The sequence below is a fragment of the Neophocaena asiaeorientalis genome, unplaced genomic scaffold (assembly GCF_003031525.2).
Source record: "Neophocaena asiaeorientalis asiaeorientalis breed wild unplaced genomic scaffold, Neophocaena_asiaeorientalis_V1.1 scaffold4, whole genome shotgun sequence".
Classification (NCBI taxonomy): domain Eukaryota; kingdom Metazoa; phylum Chordata; class Mammalia; order Artiodactyla; family Phocoenidae; genus Neophocaena; species Neophocaena asiaeorientalis.
Genome location: NW_020173682.1, coordinates 524,134 through 546,172, shown reverse-complemented (window position 1 = coordinate 546,172; position 22,039 = coordinate 524,134). Strand labels below are relative to the sequence as shown.

General features: G+C 39.2%; 1 protein-coding gene across 1 annotated transcript in view; it reads left to right on the top strand.

Annotated features, from left to right (window-relative positions):
- ITGA8 (integrin subunit alpha 8) overlaps positions 1–22,039 on the top strand; it is a 180,924-nt gene that overhangs the window by 120,202 nt on the left and 38,683 nt on the right. Inside the window, exons 27-29 of the mRNA XM_024750072.1 lie at positions 5,180–5,260; positions 14,552–14,657; positions 16,872–17,030. Coding sequence (XP_024605840.1) covers positions 5,180–5,260; positions 14,552–14,657; positions 16,872–17,030 — 346 coding nt within the window. The remainder of the gene's footprint in view (positions 1–5,179; positions 5,261–14,551; positions 14,658–16,871; positions 17,031–22,039) is intronic.

Sequence of the window (22,039 nt, the reverse complement as noted above, 5' to 3'; positions counted from 1 at the left end):
GCAGGCCAAGGTGTGACAGTAAAATTTTGTCCTGAGCACGCTCCCACCCCACCTGCTCCTCCGTCTTTCCTCTTTCTGATGCACATGGCTTTTCCCACCCCGCACCAGTACCCCTACCACATCCTGCCATTCTCTCTGCTGGGGGTCAGCTAATCCCTGAGAACATAATTTCTCCACAAAAAGCATAGATTTTGAGCTTGCGATCTTGAAATCTAACTTTTCAAGGATGAGTGAGTCTCTGATGGTTTAATTGTGAGCAGCAAGGCAGGACGCAGGTAAGATCATATATTCAGAAGGCAGGGCCTTCTCTGGCAACTCTACGCCAAACCCTGAAGGGAGCAGCCCCATTTGTCTAAGGCTGACTCTGCCCCACGATTCAAGCGGGACTTTACCTTGTCTCTGTCTATTCTGTTTGCTCCTTCATGGCTGAAAATAATATTTCATGAGTTAAAAGACCTACAGAGAGCAATGTGTCATGAGGGCCAGGGGTTCCCAAGGGTGGACTTAAACCCTTCAGCCAGTAAGGGAATCAATGTAATGGCTCTAGACCTAGATGAAAAGAAAAGGATACTGAATGGAATATATCAGAGTTCATGAAAAATTCCTTTCAGATACATGTAAATGTGTGTCATAAGACATCCTGTAGGCTCTATATGTATACATATACACGCACACATATGTATTTGTGGGCTGCAGTTTTAAACGTGTGAAAAACACTAATATAGACAGCACATGCCCAGTGTGTTCAACCCTTATTCTAATATAACAATGTCTCTGAAGTCAGTACCTACAATTTGGTTCTCAAATACTGGTGTGCAAGAGGACTAATCTCTAAACTTACCTCCTGTCCTGCAAGAAGGAAAGTCATTAGAGCGTGATGACTTTTAGAGAAATTACTTTACACGGTGGATTACTTTCTAATAGCTACTTCAGTTAGAGGTTTACGAGTTTTTTTTAAAAAGTATATAATCCCGGACTTCCTTGGTGGCACAGTGGATAAGAATCCGCCTGCCAATGCAAGGGATGCAGGTGCCATCCCTGGTCCATGAAGATCCCACGTGCCGCAGAGCAACTGCGCCCGTGCACCACAACTCCTGAGCCTGCGCTCTGGAGCCCATGAGCCACAACTACTGAAGCCTGTGTGCCTAGAGCCCGTGCTCTGCAACAAGAGAAGCCACTGCAATGAGAAGCCCGCGCACCTCAACAAAGAGCAGCCCCCGCTCGCCGCAACTAGAGAAAGCCCGTGGGCAGCAATGAAGACCCAACGCAGCCAAAAATAAATAAATAAAAATTTTAAAAACCTTATATATATATATAATCTCTATAAGAATGTAGTAGATTTTTAAAATCTGCAACCTGTGTCACAAACCATAACCCCTCAACTTTGTGACAGATTTCTAGGAAGGAAGGTTTTCTAACTTAGGTGTTCTTGTCTGACCTTAGTCAGTTCTTTTTTGAATTTAACTTAAATATTTTCTGCTGAATCTCAGAGATGTTAAAAATTTTACCCAACTTAGTGATGGGATACAGATGGAATGAATTCATCTATCATACCCCTTCATTTTACCAAAAGCTTATTAAATCATTTCTTTGTATCTATGTAAATGTATATTTTCCAAGAGGTTCAGGTAGTCCAAAATATTTTCATTTGGAAAATCTCCTGTTTATATTTCTAAGTTTTCAGAAAAGAAAAAGAGAAAAAGAAAAAGCACTCCATAGGGAAGGACCACCATCTCTCCAGACACTTCAGTAACCTGAAGTTTCTGTTTTTCACCATCATTGTCTGTAACACTGATCCTGCAGTAGCATGAAGCTTTGCATCACTTCAGAAAAAGATACCTATCTCATAAAAGTTGCAGCCTTTAGACAGAAAGTCTGGTACAAGGATGCAAAGCAAATTCCTGATGTTTGCTTCTTACCCTTTATTGCAGTTTCGAGTAACAGAATGGATGTAACTAGTAGCTGAATCAAGGAGCAAAAGACACTAAATCATGTTGTAAATGCCTCCCCCGAAACCATCCTGTATATCATCATTCAAATAATGAATTTAGAGAGGAAGTGCTGAATTTGATGGAAAATAGAAATGGTCGCATTTTAAACATCGCTCTTCATCTAAAATGGTCCGTGATTATATTCCATCCTCAGACACTATAGAAACTCATGACTATTCTAACATTATCCTGAAAAATACAAAAATGCAGAAATGTAGAAAGAACTGGAGAGGCAACCGCAACATACTAAACATCAAATTCCCAAAACATAGAAGTTTTGAGAATACTTTTAATATTCAAATATAGTGGTGAGCATTTATCTGCATGCTTTGTTGGTGGGCTCCAAAGATGTACATAAGTGTTTAATGGATGGTTTGTACTCAGTTTAAATGTGCTTAAACCAAAAATAAATTAAACCAAATGCTCTCAAGTCTGAACTCAAGCTTTTGAGCACATTGACCACCGGTACCCACATTTAATATCCTTTTCCACAAATAGAACGCAGAAGAGAAAATTAATAAACTTAAAGTATTTTGTGTCACCAAATGTTTGCATTAACTGTCTCTTCATGCCCCGGCTCTATGTGACATGTAAACATCTTCCTCCCTGCTTAGAGCTGGTCTCAGTTTGCATTCCCATGTACAAACAGATCTTTGTGATCATCCTTGAAGCTGCTTCCTCAGTAATGGTGAAATGAACATTGTATTGTTTTGCTGACATTCCAGAGACTGCAGAAAGCATAGAGGGAATGTTAGAAAATAGAAAATAGGAAACAATAAGGAGAAAGAAAATAGCATCGGAGTAATAAGTGAAAAACATGTTTATCCTTGGTACATGACATAAGCTATAGTCATGGAGAGGAAATTCATCATTTCTTGAGAAGAACTAGCACCGACAGTATAAATAGCTCAGCATCCAGGGCAGTGATGAATTGTTTGTTTGAATGGAGCAGTGGTATTAGTGAGGGAGGTTTCCTTCCAGGAAAGAGGTGAAAGATGCATCTAAGTTATATATCCAGCCTGGTGTCTTTTCTTACCAGGAGATTTTGCTGACACCACTGGTTGCAGTACCAAGTGCCCCGGCAAGCCTGTATGACAGAGGGTGATTTTAATGAGCCTTGGATTCTGCCACTGCTTTTGTGACTTTTCAGAACAGCCTCTATAAGCCTCGTATTAGACTCCTGTCCGAAGACAATTTTTTTTTTTGCGGTATGCGGGCCTCTCACAGCCGTGGCCTCTCCCGTTGCGGAGCACCGGCTCCGGACACGCAGGCTCAGCGGCCGTGGCTCACGGGCCCAGCCGCTCCGCGGCATGTGGGATCCTCCCGGACCAGGGCACGAACACGTGTCCCCTGCATCGGCAGGCGGACTCTCAACCACCGCGCCACCAGGGAAGCCCCGAAGACAATTTTGATGCTTGACATCTATTTATATTTTCAGGATGTTGTCGTGAAAATTGTACTATTTAAACCACTTGGAAGCAAAATGCAATAGAATTATAGGATAACTTAAATAAAACTTTTTTTCTATAATTCTAATTTCCACTGTTGCAAAGCAGTAGTGACCTAGAAACTAGAACAAGGTCTGGGTAAAAATGTAGAACAATTAGACTTGAGCTTCCAAACTAAAGAGTTCCCTGTAATGCACTTGGAACCATGAAGTCTGTAACGAGGGGAATTACTTAATGACTTCTTAGTAGTTAGTAAGTCAGAATCCTGCTTTTAAAAAAAAAAAAAAAAAAACTTTTTAGTTGACTGATCCTCCCCAGATGTGATCATAATAAAGTGGCCTGGAAACTGGGGTTCAAACTTTGGCGAACAAGTCCCTCTAGGCTCATCACAAGCTTAGCAGTGATACCCCTTTGCAGGAAATGAGCCTGACATTTGCCCGTTTATGTCTTTTATGTGTGTTTGCCGTTTCAGTTGCCTTATCAGTATATACAATCGAACAGCACTTTTCAAAAGCATTGTGGGAACAATTCTGTCTCCTCCTGCTTTGAAAGCAGACCTTTATCATATCTTTTCCAGCTCCCACATTTGGAAAGCTTCAAAAGCTAGTCGGGACATGCCCCATTACCATCATCAGTGTGAGAGCTTGTCCATTGCATGCGCATGAGATTTGATGATGAGAAAAGAGGAGGAGGCTTCCTCTTCTTAATGAGACCTGAATATAAACATGACCTGTTAGTGGTGGTGTCATATCCCAGTCTGCTAAAAGCTGCCTTATCCTTTGGAATATTAGGGTGATTTCGATGACAGCCCAGTAAGACAATGTGTGCAAATGGCAGCTGCATCCAGAGCCCAGCTACTGGCCCAGCCTCTTGTCAAATGATGTTTTATTTTCCTTACAGCACTGGTTGCTGGCTTTTTTTAAAGTGAAATTTTATATCTAATTATATTTGAGAGAAAGAAACAGCAAACTTAAAAATAATTTTGCCACTGTTCAAGGAAATATTATTAAACATGCACCTTCTATCTTGAGGTGCCTGATGAACCTATATGTTATCTCCTATGTTAATCTCTTCCTGGGGTCTTACTTCTTCTCTCCACTGGCCATGCTTCTAATTCACTCCTCACTCCTCACCCCTCATCCTAGTCAGCCAGTGAGCATGCAGTAAAGTACACTTATTTTAATATTACTTAAGAAATAAACCATAAGGAAGGTAAGTTTGCTGCCAGAACAATGTATGGTATGATGCATTCTAGAGCCAACCACAAACACTTCTTCCATTATGCGCTGCTCTTGGATTATTCACGCCAGTTCTCCTTTTATTAGTATGGAAAATCAGGGGTTGACTGTGCTGTCCTTTCCCATTTGATGGGCAATGAGCTTGATGCACAGAGAAGTTAAGGAATGTGTCCCTTGTAGAAGCTGGACGAGAACTCAGCTTACTGCCTTTTGGGCTTAGTCACTGCAGCAAAGACACGCTGGCTTCTCTAGAAATATGTTATGTTTTCAGATAAGGTGTCTCCTCATGGAAAGTTATTACATTTCTTTTGCTCACAGAGGATCTTAGCATTTCCATTTACAAATGGTTACAATTTTGTAGAATGGATATACTTTTGTTTTCCAAATGATCACATTGGTAATGCATGTTGCTCCTCTGATATATAGGAGGTTTTTTATGATCGTCTCTGGTAGTAACACGTCTGAGAAAATAAATTTAAATCATATGTCAACTGTGTTTTAGTTCCAACAAGGACAACCCAGACAGCAATTTTGTGAGCCTGCAAATCAACATCACTGCTGTGGCTCAAGTAGAAATAAGAGGGTAAGTAATAAACAAGGCATTATAGTAATTATACTTTAATAACAGCTTTCTGTATAGGAGTTATGATAAAGTACTAGTAAAAACTATATGGAATTTTCCTACTGTAGTAGAGATCACAGTTCCCTTTGGTTATAAAGTTTCATTCTTTTCAACCCATCATTAGTTTTCCACTGGTAAGTAGAGTCAACCCTGTATGATAATGCTAAGCCTATCAAAACAGGAGATCACTTTATTCTCCAAACTGACAGTTCAGTAATCAAACTATAAAAAACTAGTGATAAGAAGCCAGATAAAATAGGCAACCATGTGATTGCCCAAAAGTCTCACTTCCCCCCGAAATTATTTTCACATAATGAAAATTCAGCCTCACCATACCGCATCTTGAGTTTAAGAAATGGCTAAGTCTTAGATGTGAGGTTTGATGGGCTCTACACTTTGTGTCTTTTTCCTTCTGTCCTATTCTTTGAAGAAGTTGCCAATAAGCAATCAATTGAGAGACAGGAAGAATGTGGTCAAGTAAAAGGCTTGGAATAAATACCATCTGGGAAATCTGTGCCGGGAGGGAAAAAAGAAATTGGGAATGGACTGCATGTAGTTCTTATCTTGCACCAAGTGTGGACTTCATGGATTTTATTCCAATTCTTGTTTCATCAGAACAGTTAAGGACTTGGCTACAAATGTCAACTGGTATTTTAGGCTGAATTGTCCCTGGGGCTCTAGAAATCCCAGTTCCCTTTCCATTTCTGTAGGTCCTGAGTCCTGGTGGTTCACACTCCTCCATGATGCCAGCTGTAGATTTCTGCACTCAGAGCCATTGTCATTGTGCATTGTCTTAACTGCTGCCCCGTGTGCTCAACGGTGGTGGGGTGGTGGGGTGGGCCCCCCCCCGTATGCCATCCTGGCACCACTGAGTTTCCACCTAGTGGGCTAGGGAATAATAATAATGCCTAACATTGATGATCTCTTCATGTGCTACACCAGCATGTTAGCATCTCTTAGTAAGTGCTCGCACCCTCGCTGTACAAGTGAGAAAATTGTGGTGCATGGAGTTGAAGGTTACACAGCTAGGAACTGGGGAGCTAGAATGTAAATACAGGCAACTTGTCTCCAGCTACATGTTTATAAATGATCATGCTCTACAGCCTATGAGACAGAGGCTTTTGAACCTTGTCTACACAAATTTTGTGTGTACTTCTGTGGTTTCTTTTCATGCAGATGAATGTTTTTGACATTCATTCACTTTAATGCCTGTGCCTATAGTTCATTTATTTGAATTGTGGATGAATATAACACTGTAAAGCTATAAAGTAACATGTATCTATTCTACTTTTGATGAATACCGGGGGTTGTATTTTTTCTTTTTTTACAAGCTTTCTTATACTATCTCCTGCTACACACGTGGCAGAATGTCAGAAGGGTATTATGTGCTTAGAGGTGGAATTTCAGGATCAGGAAGTATACACTATTTAACTTTACTAAATAATACCAAACTGTTTTCCAAAATAGTTCTACCAAATTACAGCCCCACAAGAAGTGGATGAAAGTTTCCATTGCTCCACATTATTAACTAACTTTCAAAATGGTCTAGTCTTTCATTTTGAGCCAATCTGATGGATAGGAAATAATATCCAACTGAAGGTTTAATTGGCGGTTCCTTGATTCCTAAATGAGATTAAGCAGTTTTATGTGTTTGTTAATTTTTTATTCATCCTATTTGGGGAAATTTCTGCTCGTTCTTTTGCACCTATTTCTACTAAGTGACTTGAATTTTTCTTATTAGTTCATAAGAATCCTTTCATATTCTAGAGTTGAGACACTAATCCTTTATCAGTCACGCATATTGCAAATGTCTTTTCACAGGGTTTGGGTTTTGTTTGTAAGTCAAGTTTATTGAGGTATAAATTATATAAAGTAAAACGGACTGTTTTTTAGGTGTCCAGTTTGAAGAGTTATGACACCACAAGAACATTCACTACAAAACAGTTCCAAAACCCCAAATAGTTTCTTCACGTGCCTTGTAGTCAATCCTACCCTCACTCCCACGCTCTGGCAACCTTGATCTATTTTCTGTCTCTCTGTTTCCAGAAAATCATATAAATGTACTCATACAGAATGTAACCTTTAGAATCTGGCTTCTTTCACTTAGCATAATGCATTTGAAAAAAATCCATGTTCTTACATGTATCAGTATTTTGCGTTTTGTTATTTTTTTGTGTGTTTTTAATTGCTGAGAGGTATTCCAGTGTATGGACGTCCCATGCATAATTCATCCATTCACAAGTTGGTGAACAGTGGGTTATTTCCCGTTTGGGGCTATTAATAATAAGTCTGCTACAGGAATTCACACACAGGTCTTTGTTGGGACATTTGTTTTCACAAATGGAGTTACTGAGTCGTATGGCCAGTGTATGTTTAGCTTTATAAGAAACTGCTGAGCTCTTTTTCAAAGGGGCTGTACCATTTCCATTTTGCATTCCCACCAGCAAAGCATGGGATGCCAGCTGAGCAGTGTGGTTGCCAGCATGTGCTTGAGATTTGTTTATTTGTTTTTAGCCATTTTGGTAAGTGTGTCAGTGAGAAGTATCTCACTGAGGTTTTAATTAGCATTTTCTCATGACTAGTGATACTGAGCATTTTTTCACTGCTTATTTACCATCCGTATCTCTTTTTTGGTAAAGTGTCTCTTAAAATTTTTATCCATTTATTACTGAGCTGTCAGTCCTATTATCGAGTTGTAAAAGTTCCTTACACATTCTGGATACAAAATCATTTATCAGATAAGTGTCCTGAAAATATTCTCTCCCAGTTTATGGTTTGGTTTGTTATTTTCTTAACAGTGATGTTCAAAGAGCAAATGTTTTTAATGTTGGTGAAATCCAACTTCTAAATATTTTATAGTTTGTGGTCTTTGTGTCCTGTCTAAATCTTTGCTTTATGGAGAGTCACAAGATTTTCTCCTATGTTTTCTTCTACAAGTTTCATAGTTTTACACTTTGGTCTATGATTAGTTTTAAGATAATTTTTGTATCTGGTGTGAGGTAAGGGCCAAGGTTCATTTTTGCATGTGAATATCCACTTGTTTCTGTGCCATTTGTTCGAAAGACTATTCTTTCCCCATTGAATTACTTGGCACCTTTGTTGAAATATCAGTTGTTCATCTGTGAGAGTCTATTTCTGTACCTCCTATTGTTTCATGGAGCTACGTGTATACATATACAACAAGTCCTGAAATGCAGTCTGTATTCTGAGATCTTGGTAAACCCCCTTACCAATTTAGTAGCATTTTGTGTGATGATTTTCTACAAAATTATCATGTTATCTGCGAATAAAGACAGTTTTACTTCTTTCTTTCTAATCTGTATGCTCAAAAGTTTAACCAGCTACAAAGCTACGGGGAACAGTCCCTGCAAGAGATCACTCTCACTTCTGACACAAACTACAGATTTGGGTGGTTCCCATCCACCCATAGGTTCAATAATTCACTTAGAAGGACACACCAAACTCTGAAAGCTATTATACTCATGGGTACAATTTATCACAGGGAGAAGATACAGATTACAATCAGCCAGGGGCAAAAGTGCATAAATTGGAGTCTGGGGAAGTACCAGACACAGGGCTCCCATTATTCTCTTCAGCAGAGGCAGGATGGATTACTTTCCTAGTATTGATGTGTAACAGTATGCTGCTACCAGGGAAGCTCACGCAAGCCTCAGTGTTCAGTTGTGGGTTTTGGGGGGGCGGGGGGTTTGGCAGGGGTGGAGGGTGCGTTCCATAACATAGGTATGATTGATTGATTGACCACTTAATTGATCTCAGTCTCCAGGATGACTGAGATGATGTGACCAAACACCCCATCCTGAATCACTCTATTGGTCTTTCTGGTGTGAGCCACTCCCATCCCCCAAAACCAAAGATACTCCTTCCTCTCAAGCATAAAATTTTGAGAGCATAGAGGTTACCTCTCAGAAGCTAAGGGCAAAGGCCAGACCTCTTTGAAGGCAAGGTTAAACTGTTTACTGCCTAGTTTTGCCTTTTATTTCTTTTTCTTTTTCTTTCTTACTGCATAGACTACGACTGCCAGTGCGAGACTGAATAGAAGGGGTAAAAGTAAAAGGTAAAGCCTTGCCTCGATAGACCCCAGCTTGATCTTAAGGAGAAAACATTCAGTCTTTTACCATTAAGTCTGATGTTAGCTGCAGCGTTTTTATAGATGCCTTTATTAAGTTGAGAATGTTCCCTTTTTCCTAGTTTTCTTAACAATTTCTGACACGAATGTGTATTCAGTTTTGTCAAATGTGTTTTCTGTGTCTATGAAGAGGATTAAATGATTTCCCCTTTTTGCCCATTGAAGTGGCGACTCGGTTAATTTTTGTTTCTGAATTTTAAACCAAAATTGCATTCTGGGCAAGAAGCACACTTAGTCATGATGATTAGCCTTTTTATATATTGTGGGATTCAACTTCCTAAAATTCTGTTAGTGACTTTTGCATACATGATGGGAAACATTGATCTGTAGTTTTCTTTTCTTACAATTTTGTTCTCATTTTGGTGTCAGGAGGATGCTAGCTCCTTAAAATTAGATGGAAGTATTCACCCATCTTCTCTATCTTCTGGAAGAGTTTGTGTAGAATTGGTATTATTTCTAACTTAAATATATGGTACAATTCACCAGTGAAGTCATCTGAGCCTGGAGTTTTGGGGGTTTTTTTGGGGGGGGGATGCTTTTTGTTTTTGTAGGAAGGTTTTTAACAATTCCATTGCATTCTTAGATATAAAGCTATTCATATTATCTGTTTCTACTTGAATGGGGTTTGGTAGTCTGTCTTTCAAGGAATCATCTTTCAAGAATCATCTAAGTTGTTACATGTTTTGGCATAATTTTCTCTCAGTTTCCTTTTAACATCTGTAGGACCTCTAGTGGTTTCCCCTCATCATTCCTGATATTGGCAACTCATAACTTCTATTCCCTTTAATTTTCCTTAGTCAATCTGGCTAGTGTTCAGTGACCTTTTCAAAGAACCAGTTTTTGTTTCATTGATTTTTCTTTCCTTTTTTTTTCCTTTTTATTTGTTTGTTTTGTTTTTGTTTTCTATTCCATTGGTTTCTACTTTTGTCATTATTATTTTTTTCCTTCTGTTCATTTTGGGTTGGATTTTCTCTTCTTATTCTAGTTCCTCTATGTAGAATTAGAGACTTTCTTCTTTTCTTACATAAGCATTTAGTGCTATAAATTTCCCTGTAATATTATTTTAGCAGCATAATGTTGGGTTTTCATTATAATAACTCAGCTCAAAATGTTTCCCAGTTTGCTTTGTAATTTCTTCTTTAACTCATGAGCTGACTCATAGGAAGTAACTTGTTTGATTTAGAGATATTTGGAGCTAATCTAGATGTTTCACTTTTGTGCATTTCTAATTTAATTCTGCTGTCCCTCGTGATGAGAAAAACACTATATAAAAAAATCAGAGAAGAAAATACAAGCATTATCTTTTTACCATCTTATTTTGATATCTTTTTAAAATTTACTATCTTATTTTTACTATCTTATTTTGTTATCTTTTTAAAATTTACTATCTTATTTTTACTATCTTATTTTGATATCCTTTTAAAATTTACAACTAGTGTATATGAAATTTTGTCTCTTTCTTTAAGCTTATCTTATCTTTGTTTTGCTTACCAAAAATAAACTGAAACTGTTTCTTAATTCCAAAATAAATTTTAGTCCAAGTCATCTAAGTGCTTAATTTAACTGTATTTATTCTCACATTTCCATTTTAAAAGATTAATATTTTTAATTATATTTCTGCCATCACTTATGACACCAGTGTTTCTAAGTAAAAAAAGAAGGAAACTTTCTATTTGTTTTACCAATGATCAAAACAGGTAATTAAAATTGGTTTCTCATGTAGGTGCAGTTATTTTCATTGCTAGATTAATATCCAACAATTTTCCACAGTTTATTCTCTAAGATAAAGGGTTTTTTTAAACCATTTTGCAAAGTAAAGCTCTTTCCTCCAAGTACTCAGCAAAAATATTTGTTCCAATGTTTAATTCTTCAAGGAGAAAACAGCTAGTGTGTTGAAAATCCTCCATGTTCAGTCTTCAGGAAAATCTAATTTTCTTCTTGGCCAATAGTGTTTATTCCAACATATTTTATCTAATAATTCTTTTCTAAAATTTACTGTTGTTTTTATAATTTTAAAAATAAACTCAAATGGAGTTATTTCTTCGAATGGGGAAAAATAAAGTATTGCAAATTGTCCCATTTGTTTCAAAGCCAGGTAATGTCAACACTGTCTTTAAGCAGATTTACACGTCATTTGTTGGTACAAAGGATTAATTTAGCACACACCTGCAGAGAAGTAAATTTGGTTATAAGAGGCAGCACACATAGTATTGATCTCACAAACAGTAATAAAATTGTGTCCTTGATAAACAACAAGGTCCTACTGTATAGCACACAGAACTATATTCAATATAAACTGTAATGGAAAAGAGTATGAAAAAGTATATATATATACACACACACATATATGTGTAACTGAGTCACTTTGCTGTGCACCAGAAACTAACACAACATTGTAAATCAACTATACTTCAATAAAAAAAATTCTTAACAAAATAAAAATAAAATTGTATCCTTGGCAAAATAATCAGGACTGAGTAGGTTTGTGTTAAGAAAGACTGCGATCATGGATAACCATGATTTACATAGATACTGTCTATAGCAGGTATAGCCAACCTACACATTATTGTTCCATACAATAATTGATAGTCTTTGCTATTTGGGACTAACAGGGATTGGAAATGGGATTATGAAAATAGGGCTCACACCACACAACCAAATCATTAGATTTGAACTCCCTGATAACATACAGACTTTAACTTGTAAAAAACCGAATTCCTTGCTTCCCCTTAAATCCCCTCCTCATGTCCAGTGTTACCACTGAGTACCCCAGCCTTATTACTCGAGGGTCTCCGTGGAATAACGCTCTAAGAATGTGAAGACCATTCGGTACGGGTTGTTAGGTTACTACACTGGCTGTACCTCTTAGGCTAATTAGTTGTTCACATTCTCTTTTTTTCTTTCTCACTTGCTATCTTCTTTCTTAATAACTTTGAAGACAATAAACGTTTCACTTATATAGTTGGGAATCTTTAGGGAGCCATTCTTTGTCTGTGGTTTCCCCAGATTTGAAAAGGTCTTAGAGGATATATAACTGGTTTTTATGAACCATACTTTTTGAATTTTTCCCATGCCCTGTGATAGACTGTGTATTTCTTTATAGATTTCTATTTGATTTTGCTACACAAATGGGCCAGGAGGTTTTTTTAAGTTGTGTTTACTAAAACCACTGCAACCTAATGGCCCCCACAGAGCACTGTAAGTCGGAAATAGAGCGAATGGCGCTTAGTAAACCTGAGCCCTTGTCTTCACGTGCAACCAACCCCCTACATTTTTGGTCATCAGTTTTGTTTTCATGTATAAAATGAGGAAGTTTGAGCACATTGTCTCCACAGTACCTGCCAAGGTCTAAATTTATGACTCTCTGGTCCTAGGAAATTTATGACCAGTGCTACAGGGTTGATGACCATAGGAATAAACATTTTCAGAGAAAATGGGCTCAGCTTCTATTCTGTATTTTTTTTCTTCTCTATACCAAAATAAATAAAGTTTCCCTAGAGCCTCACAATGGATGTAGAGCATGGAACCAACTCTCTGGCTAAACTGAGAGCAAAGAAAAGCTTTGGGTGGTGAGGTTGTCAAGATCCTTTGGGAAGGGAAGCCCAAGCTCTCTGGGCACCCCTCTGATGAAATCACCCTGCCATCTTCTCTTCTCCTCACCACGTCCCCTATGACCGATCCAAACTTGGTTTAATCAAATCAAGTCAGAAAGGGGAGCGTGGCATAATCACAAACTGATCTACAAGTAGAAAACGGTAAAGCATCAGTCCAGAAGGCCGTGCTCTGCGCTTTTTAGTTACTAGTGGTACGTGAAGGATGAATGCAAAGGGCTTTACAATTTAGAAACATTTCTGTGGGTTGTCAGTTTAAAAAAATGGACGTCTCCCATCCACCCCAAGGAGAGAATGAAGCCAAATTGACTTTGACCAAAAGCATTTGACATGTTTTCCAATCATTTGTAGTGTACAACCCAGGGTTTTATCAAAATTTTCCAGATGAGGAGATAGAGACACACAGAAATTAAATTATTTGCCCTAGGGTCAGAATTTAACCCAATGCATTTTGCTTTCTGCTTTAGAAAGACATTAGCCAAAAGATAACATTTCAAGTTGCTCAAGGCTGTGCTAATTACTGGGTACTCTTAAAAGGGCATTTAAGACTTCGGATTCCAAGAGATGTTTTCTGCTGAAGTTAGCTGAAGGTCTGAGAATTCTTTTAAAGATACCTTTTACTAAAAACTGCTAGAAAGCATTGTTTGGGGGGAAGTGTCCTTTTTAAGATTCTATAACAATAACAATTTAGTTTGCCATCAATTTTTAATATGGAATGATGCCACGTGCTCCCTTTCTAGGGGTAAGTAGCAGGCAAAAATACCTATGTAACAAGTTAATATCCTACTTACATGATTCTACCATGTAACTCTCACATTCTCTCACTCTGTCTCACGCTTCCAGTTATCTATAAAATAACTCTAGAACTTGATCAGGCTTTATTTTGGCTCTGGGCCTGGCCTTGTGAGAGGTATGCCTGCGTTCACGGAAAGCCAGAGAAATCTAAGAAGGAGAAATATACAAGTGGCCACTTTTCCACCCTGAAGTATGTAACTAGAAACGGTATTTCGGCACGACTGGACATTTCACACACCACACAGAAGTTTAGATTTTTATCCACAAAAATGTCCCATTTCTTGATATGGCATAAAGCATGGATTATAGATCCTGTACACACACGCGCGTGCACGCGGACGCGCACACACACACTTACACAGGATCTATAGATAGATGTATGTATTCACGCATGTATATGTGAAATTATCCATCTCAGCTCAGGCATGCTCTCTGCTCTGCCCCCTAGTGCCCAAGAGAGGAGATGCTATAAAATAGTCAATCTCTGAGCTAGAGACCAGTTAATTAAGAGATGTTTCAGACCCTTACCTATTAGTGATTTTGCTGAACAAAACTTTCACTACTTTTTTCCTCGCGGGAAATATCTATTCAAATAAGTTGACAGTCACTCTTTGCCGCCGCTGTTAATGTACTCCACACAAGTGAAGCGTTCTTTACCTGTGCCAACACCAGCCACTGACGTCACATTCCATGTTTCAGGGTATCCCACCCTCCGCAGATCGTTCTGCCCATTCGTAACTGGGAACCGGAAGAGAAGCCCCGCAAGGAGGAGGGAGTTGGACCACTGGTGGAACATATTTATGAGGTAGCCGTTGTCTCTGTTGAAATTGCGTTCAGGGTTTGTTCTTATGCTCTTTAGTAATAATAAAAGACACCAGTCTGAGGTCAGAGCTGTTTATATCCTGCCTAGATTTGTCCTCATTTGCTCTCATATTGCAGTGGGTGCTGGGAGTGTCCTGTTAAGTAACCACTCTACCGTCACTTGCTTTTTAGTGGCGAGAGCCATTATACAGTGAGAAACATTTTATCTTGCTCCTGTTCATTTTTAAATGCTCTTTATTTCCTCTCTTTTAATGTTTGGACAGCCTACTTCTAAAAATGACTAGCTCCCTAGACTTTCACTTCTTCCTACATTTTCAGCTATTTTTAAAACCCACCCACCTCTTAAACTAAAGGGTCACCAACCAGAAGTTATCAGACAGAGAAAACTGTATGGATTATTCACAATTGTACCCCCCAAAATGCATGTATAATGCGGGTGGATGGTAGATGGGTAAGAATAATTTCACTGTTCATTTGACTAACCCCAATCAGACATGTATCTTATTCTGAGATTTAAAACAGTCCACTGATTTTCCAGAAGCAAACCACGAGCTCCTGATAAAGCTCCGATGATCTGATCCCACTTCAAGTGTTAAATTGTTTATAGGGAAGAGCTTTGTGAACACATTATATGAAACATTTAAAGTTTTTTATAGTTAGAAACCAAGATATAGTAAAGGGTTAGTTTAATAGTGGTTCTTTTTTTTTTTTCTTTAAACAAAGTAAATGCTATCAGTGGAGAACAGTTTTTCCTGTTCAACTTCAAGGGGCCAGGAATGGAAATCTGGTGAAAATGATGTTACAAGCCATTTTCTGTTTGAGCTTCCTTCTTGGTCAATGCTCCCTATCCCTTTCTTGTGTCATGCATGCCGCTGACCCAATAATTCTGTGACTTTCATCTCAAGCTACAAGGGGCATGAATAGCATTCTCTAAGGATAACAATAAAGCCATTTCAAAACTGATGAGCTGTTTACATATATGGGGAAGAAGCATCAGCTCCTGTGCTGTGTCAACATGAAAGCCTGCCATCTGCCCAACCTGTGGTCCAGAATCAGAAGCCCTGTCCAAAGCTGGCTCAAAGCTTTGGCTTAAGCTCTCTTGACAACAAAAGGATAACACAGTCCCCAAGGCCATTCAGATCAAGAACCTAGCTGGAAGAAAAATTATTGTCAAATAATTTATTAAACCTTGTGTGCACTAGTTTCTCCTTAAGAATGGTGAAATTTTAAAGTCTGAAAACATTCAAATTCAATCATTCTCAGGGCAGCCCTGTTTCTAATCTGAGCAAAATGGATCATAAAATTTTAGGGTAATAACCAGTAGTGCCAAAAGTAATCGTTGAACATTTCTTACAGGCTAATCTCTTGTCTCAAAATATACTTTTATCACAGGATGCCATGTTGCTTTGATAATATGAATTAAACAAGCCACCTAATAAGCGAAACCAATAATAAATTGTTTTATGGATCATTACAGTTGTCAGAACTGTGGGAAAAAAAGACGAAAGGTCCCAGCTAACTTTGAAGTGAAGTTCTGAAAACCACAGTAAATTTAAATCCACTTAATGTTTTGTGTCCTGCAAGGATAGGATTCTTGTGTTCGAAATGTTCATCTCCTTATGCACTGTGGCCTTTCTTTCCTTGAGACTCGTTGATTAAAACAGAAGGAGCTCAGCTTTGAAATGCACACTTGAAGTGAACTGTGGTGAGTCCGGACCATCTCTGGTATTTGATGGATAGCCATTTTTCCAGAGGGTGAGAGAAAGTGCATCACATATGGTTGCAATTGACAAATCAGTAGTCAGGAAAGGGGCAGGTTTCGATGTAAAGAAAGAATAACCAGGTTTAGAAAGCAGATAATTAAAATGGCATTCCTAGCACTGTGATTCGATGAATGTAAATGTAAGGTAAACTGCACGATTATCAGACATGGTGAATCTGGTCTTTGCAAAGGAACTCTACCCTTAGAGCTTCACAGATTGAATCGTCTTCTCTCAGCATCAGCTCATCTTTTGCTTTCAGAGCTCCTCTTGCTTATAGAGACTCTGTCTTCCTGTTTTCGTGGTCAAAGTCCGTATTTTGGCGTTGACTTAAAGCCAAAATAAATGCTTCTTTAGAAGAGGTCCAGAGTCTACGGAGCTTGGTTTCATCTCGCTGCCTTGTGCTAACCGGTCCATGACGTGTTCCTTGCTGGCAGCTGCACAATACCGGACCAAGCACCATCAGTGATGCCCTTCTGGAGGTGGGCTGGCCCTTCTCTGCCCGGGATGAATTTCTCCTCTACATTTTGCATATTCAAACTCTGGGACCTCTGCGATGTCAAACAAATCCTGCTATCAACCCACAGGATATAAAGGTAAGAAAGCCTTGTCTAACCAGCAGCTTGGCTCCATTTTTCATGGTAAGGAGAAAATACAAACAGTGGCTTACTAAAAATAAAAAGCAAAGTAATTATGTTACTTCAGTGATAATGGATCAGACCTTTGCTTTCTACTGTTACAGGTAAAATACCAGATCGAACTTAAAATATCACTCCTAGAAAACTTCAGTTTCTCCTGGTTTTATTGCTCATGGTAATCTGTCATTCATTTAGCCTCTTTCGATATTACCTCTTACATATGGTTTGACTAGCAGCATGACTAAACCCAAATCAGAAATAGACCCCATGTCATGTTTTGGAGAATTTGTACAAAATGCTATTTATAAAGTCTTTTTCGGTACATTGCCGAAAAGCATAAGGATCTTTGCCAAAATGGGCTTTTCCAGATGTTGCCAACAGCAAGTAGTGAAATGCGATAATTTGCCAAAGGCCATCTTAATGCCCTGAGAACCCCCAGCTTATAGAGGCGTCTAGGTCAGGGCTTCTCAAACTCTAAGCGCATCCGAATCACCTGGAGGTCTCTGTAAGACACAGGGTCTGGAGGGGGTCTGAGATTCCGCCTCTCTGCAGACCCCCAACCCGATCACCATCTGCTGGTTTGTGAGTCACACTTGCACTACCCAGGACCTCAAGCATCCACAGAGCTGATTCTGTCCAGATTAAAACCCAAATATGGCTTTGGGTTCCTTCTGGGAAGGAAAGAAATTAATGAGTGTAAGCCCTTGAAAATGTCACATTTGAATGGAAAAAAAAAAAATCCCTCGTTAATGAGATGTCCTCAAAAGAGAACTTCATTAACACTCTCTAGTACTGGCAGGGACACGATGAGCAGAGGGCGGGCTTTGGGAAATACTAATTCAATCATCCGGAACGCAGGTCCGCCTCTGTTCTCAACCAGTGGCACTGGGGCGCTGACATTACGAAAGGATTTCTTCTTCAACCCAACGTGCCTTTTATTCAAAGAGAGGAAGATTGAAAGGAGGTCCAGTATTCACGGATTTGTGGGGCAACCAGCCTCATTCTTCATGGGGAACTAATAAATAAGGCCACTTGTATTCCACAAAATTATTTAAAATACTTCCTCCTTGGCATCCTTCCCCCGCCCCGCCCCATTTCCTCTCTCTTTGTTCTTCACTGAGATAATTTTAACATCTTCAAGGACAGTAGCTTATTAGAAAATAGTATCTTTAAATGTTAATAGATAACATCTAAGTAATGAAAACGTTCACATCTCCTGTTCTGCAGTTACCTGAGACCCTGTTTCAGTCACGAGATTCTTGGAGCACATGGTTATGCAGAAGGTTTCTGACTCTCTTTGAGTTTAATGCTTAGTGTGTATCTGACACTATTTCTATATATTTGTATATATTATGTAACTTGGTGCAGTGTGTTGGTGGTGAGTTATTTTTTTCTTTGTTGCAATTTAACAAACGTTTACACTGGCTGTAATGGTACCAACAGATAACTAGCCTTAAACATTGGCAGATTCGTGCAAACTGGGTGGGAGTATGTCCCCATTACCTGCATTCCCTGCTAGCCAGTTATTTCTTAAAGTATAGACTTTGATTAAAAATCTTTCTGAGGCTAGTACTTTTTAAAATGCAACTCAGTTATGCTTATTTTATAAAACTCCATCTGTAGAAACTGAATATAAGATTTGATTACAATAGAAAGTAAGGGCGTGCTAAAATAACTAAGTATAACAAGTTGTGAATTCTTGAAATTCTGAATTCATGGAAAACTTGAAAGGTTACTACTTTCAGGTTCTCAAAGTACTTTTACCTGTATTTAACAAGTATGACCCAAAGAGTCTAAATGAGCTTTTATCAATAAATAGATTTTAAAACTTGATAATCGATTTTTATATGAGTAGCTATAAACAGTTGAGAGTACTTGGAAATTACTTTCCTCTTAAGATATTAAATAGTTTCTTGGTGAAGTCACTATTAATTTACTTGGCAATTTCTTTCTTTCTGGATAATGCAAAGCTAAACAGTCTATTCTTTGTCTTAAATATGAATTGGAAATTAGCAAATTATTTATTATATCTTGTTGTTGTCAAAAGAATAGGCCAGGTAAACTTTTAAATCTCATATTGATTTCAGATTCTTGCATCAAAGCTAATTGCCAGGGTTGTTTTTTTTTTTAATTGGAGTATAGATAGTTTTATTTTAAACTATCTAATTTTTTTAGAAACTTAGTTCTTTAACTGGGGAGCAGAGAGGGGGTGGATATGGTATAAGGAAAAAGGAGACAGAAATGTATTCGCATAGGCAGAATCAAACCACAGAGATATATTCGCACAGGCAGGGTCAAACCACAGAAATATATTCGCAGAGGTAGGGTCAAACCACAGAAATATATTCGTATAGGCAGGATCAAACCACAGACATATATTCACATAGGCAGGATCAAACCACAGAAATATATTCACATGGGCAGGATCAAACCACAGAAATACATTCACATAGGCAGAATCAAACCACAGTATTAAATCTTACCTATGGGTGGACGAATGTACAATTCCTTACTATATGGTTCTACAATTTCTTTATGAGTAGAGGGATAGGTGGTGTCTCTAAAACCTCTGCATCTACCAGTCTTTTCTGAGGATGCTCCAGGCTCCACTGGATCAGCCACCAAAATGTCCCAACCATGGACCTATCAGAGGAGGAACCACCACCTCAACTTTCTGAAATTTCTTCCAGAGGATTTCCAGAGTTGCCCACCATGTTTTCCTCTTCAGCCATTCAGTTGATTTCCTTTCACAAAAAATCCCTTCCTCTTGTGTTCACATACAATTTTTTAGTCCACTTCTCCCATGTATATTTTCACTTTTATCCACTTACCACAGAAAATAGCTCTCTCCTTCACTGACTCTTTCCAACTCTCACAAGTTCTCAGGAGATTGGCTTATGAATTGGAAACGATCGGATCTCCTCTGAAACATTTTCTAGGCCACCCACTTTAAGGAACCAGGGCTGCCAACTCTATAACCTTTGAAATTCCCCAGATATCCTCCGCAGAATCTCCACAAGGCTTCACTCTAATTAAGTCTATCAGCATTTAATGTAATGTACTTAACACAACAATTTTTTTCCTATTTTTAAAAATTACTCATGTAGCAACTGCCCTGGCTTTATTTTTTATTGCAAATACTTAGTTGTGTGCATCAAAGCCATACTGTGGATAAAGTAGATTTTCTTGTGGGCTGGCCCGAGAGCTGAATCACCATTTAAAACATCATTTCTAAAGACGAAGGTATTCTGAGTGCCAAACATTCAAGGCTGAAAACCTTCTGAAATACAACCCACCTATAAATTAAGTATGCCTTCCAAATGCGCTCTCCTCACTTCAGCCTCCAAGTGCAAGTCGGCCTGACCGGGTTCAGTTCTAACAGGAAGTGTACTGTTTGGTTATCCCATGAGTCACCCGAATGTCCACAAGGTTTGAAGAGGAGACACTGACCACGTTGGAAAGCCACCACCATGTCTGTGTTCTCCTAAGACCTGTGGCTGTCTTAGGAGAAAGTGGGCACAAGATCTCACCCACATCCCACTCATTTGTTACCCAAGTACAGAGCGTCGACAACTAAATTAGGGCTGCGGGCAGGGAGGACACATTCAGAAGGGCGTGAGGTTTTCATCTGTAAGTACTTGCCTCATGTTAGCCTGTGCGGGGACCCACTCGGCCTGCTTTCTGACACTGTTCAAACGTCTGAGCGTGGGGGTAGAAAGAAGCCCGGGGAGATGATGGGCTTCAGGAAAAGCTTGACTGAGGTGCACAGACCCTTGCGGAGTGCAGCTCAAGCAAGCGTGAGGGGTGGCACTTGGGAGTGTCACTGTCACCCCGGCTTTCACTCCCAACTCCAATGAAAAGGCTGTGGTCTCTGGTTTTCTGTTCCTCCCATGATAGTTCCACTTCATGTCTCTGTCTTCTACAAGCCTGGGGGCAGAAGCAGGTGGCCGTGACGTTTCTACTTCCAGACTCCATGGTCTAGGGCAGGGACAGAGGGTTTGGAGGCGGCCATTTCCCCACATCCTACCATCTGAAATATTCTGAAACCTTCAACTGTCTGCAGCACTCCAACCAATCCATTAAATCTAATTCGTTCCAGATCCTTCTTGGAATAAAATTTTAGAATTGGGTAAAGTATTTCTCAACTATTCTAAAGGCAGTAAAATAATGATTTCAAACTACCAATTTTCTTATTTTGGTGGACTCTATCCTAGGGTTGGGAGAGTCCTTCAAACAGGCTACAATCTCTTGATAAGATGAAGTTGAAAAAGTAAACACGATTAAGGAACCAAATTTGCATAGAGAGTAAAGAATTTTTTTAATTGGCAAGATTTTGTCAGGAACAGCCAAGTACGAGATGCTGGGACACAGAGCTATGGATTGTAAGACTGTGCCCAGAGAGCAAAACAAACAAGGTGGTCAAATTCAACCTGCGTTAAGATCACAGTAGAATGTTCTGGGGCTGAGTTCAAGAAGGGAGAATCCTGAGGGGAAAATGATCTCACGGGGACTGGACTCGGACAACTGATAGCAAGAGAGAAAGCCAAGGTAGGAAGAACTGTCTTTGGAGCCATGGAAAGCAGGAAGTTACCACTGAGAACTGATCTCCTGAACAAGACCGCTCCCACAGGAAGTCCAAATTACAACCAGAGAGTGCAGACATGGAAAGCAGAAACACAGAAACTGTTCATCAGGGATTACAGCCCTGCAAATTGCTTTCTTAAATCAGACAGTGGCTTGGCAAACTTGCATAGTTTTGTCTTATCCTTAAGAGAATTTTCTTCCTTCATAACTGCCTCCATCTGCTACTGCTTCTTGTTAATTCAGAGTGCAGGACACTTGGTACTTCGTAGGTCAGCAGGTCCCAGCCCAACTCTCTCTCTCTCTGTCTCTCTTTCCCTCTCCCTCCCTCCCCCTTCCCGCCCCCTCCCCCTCTCCCCTCCTTCCCTCCCCCTTCCCTCCCCCCT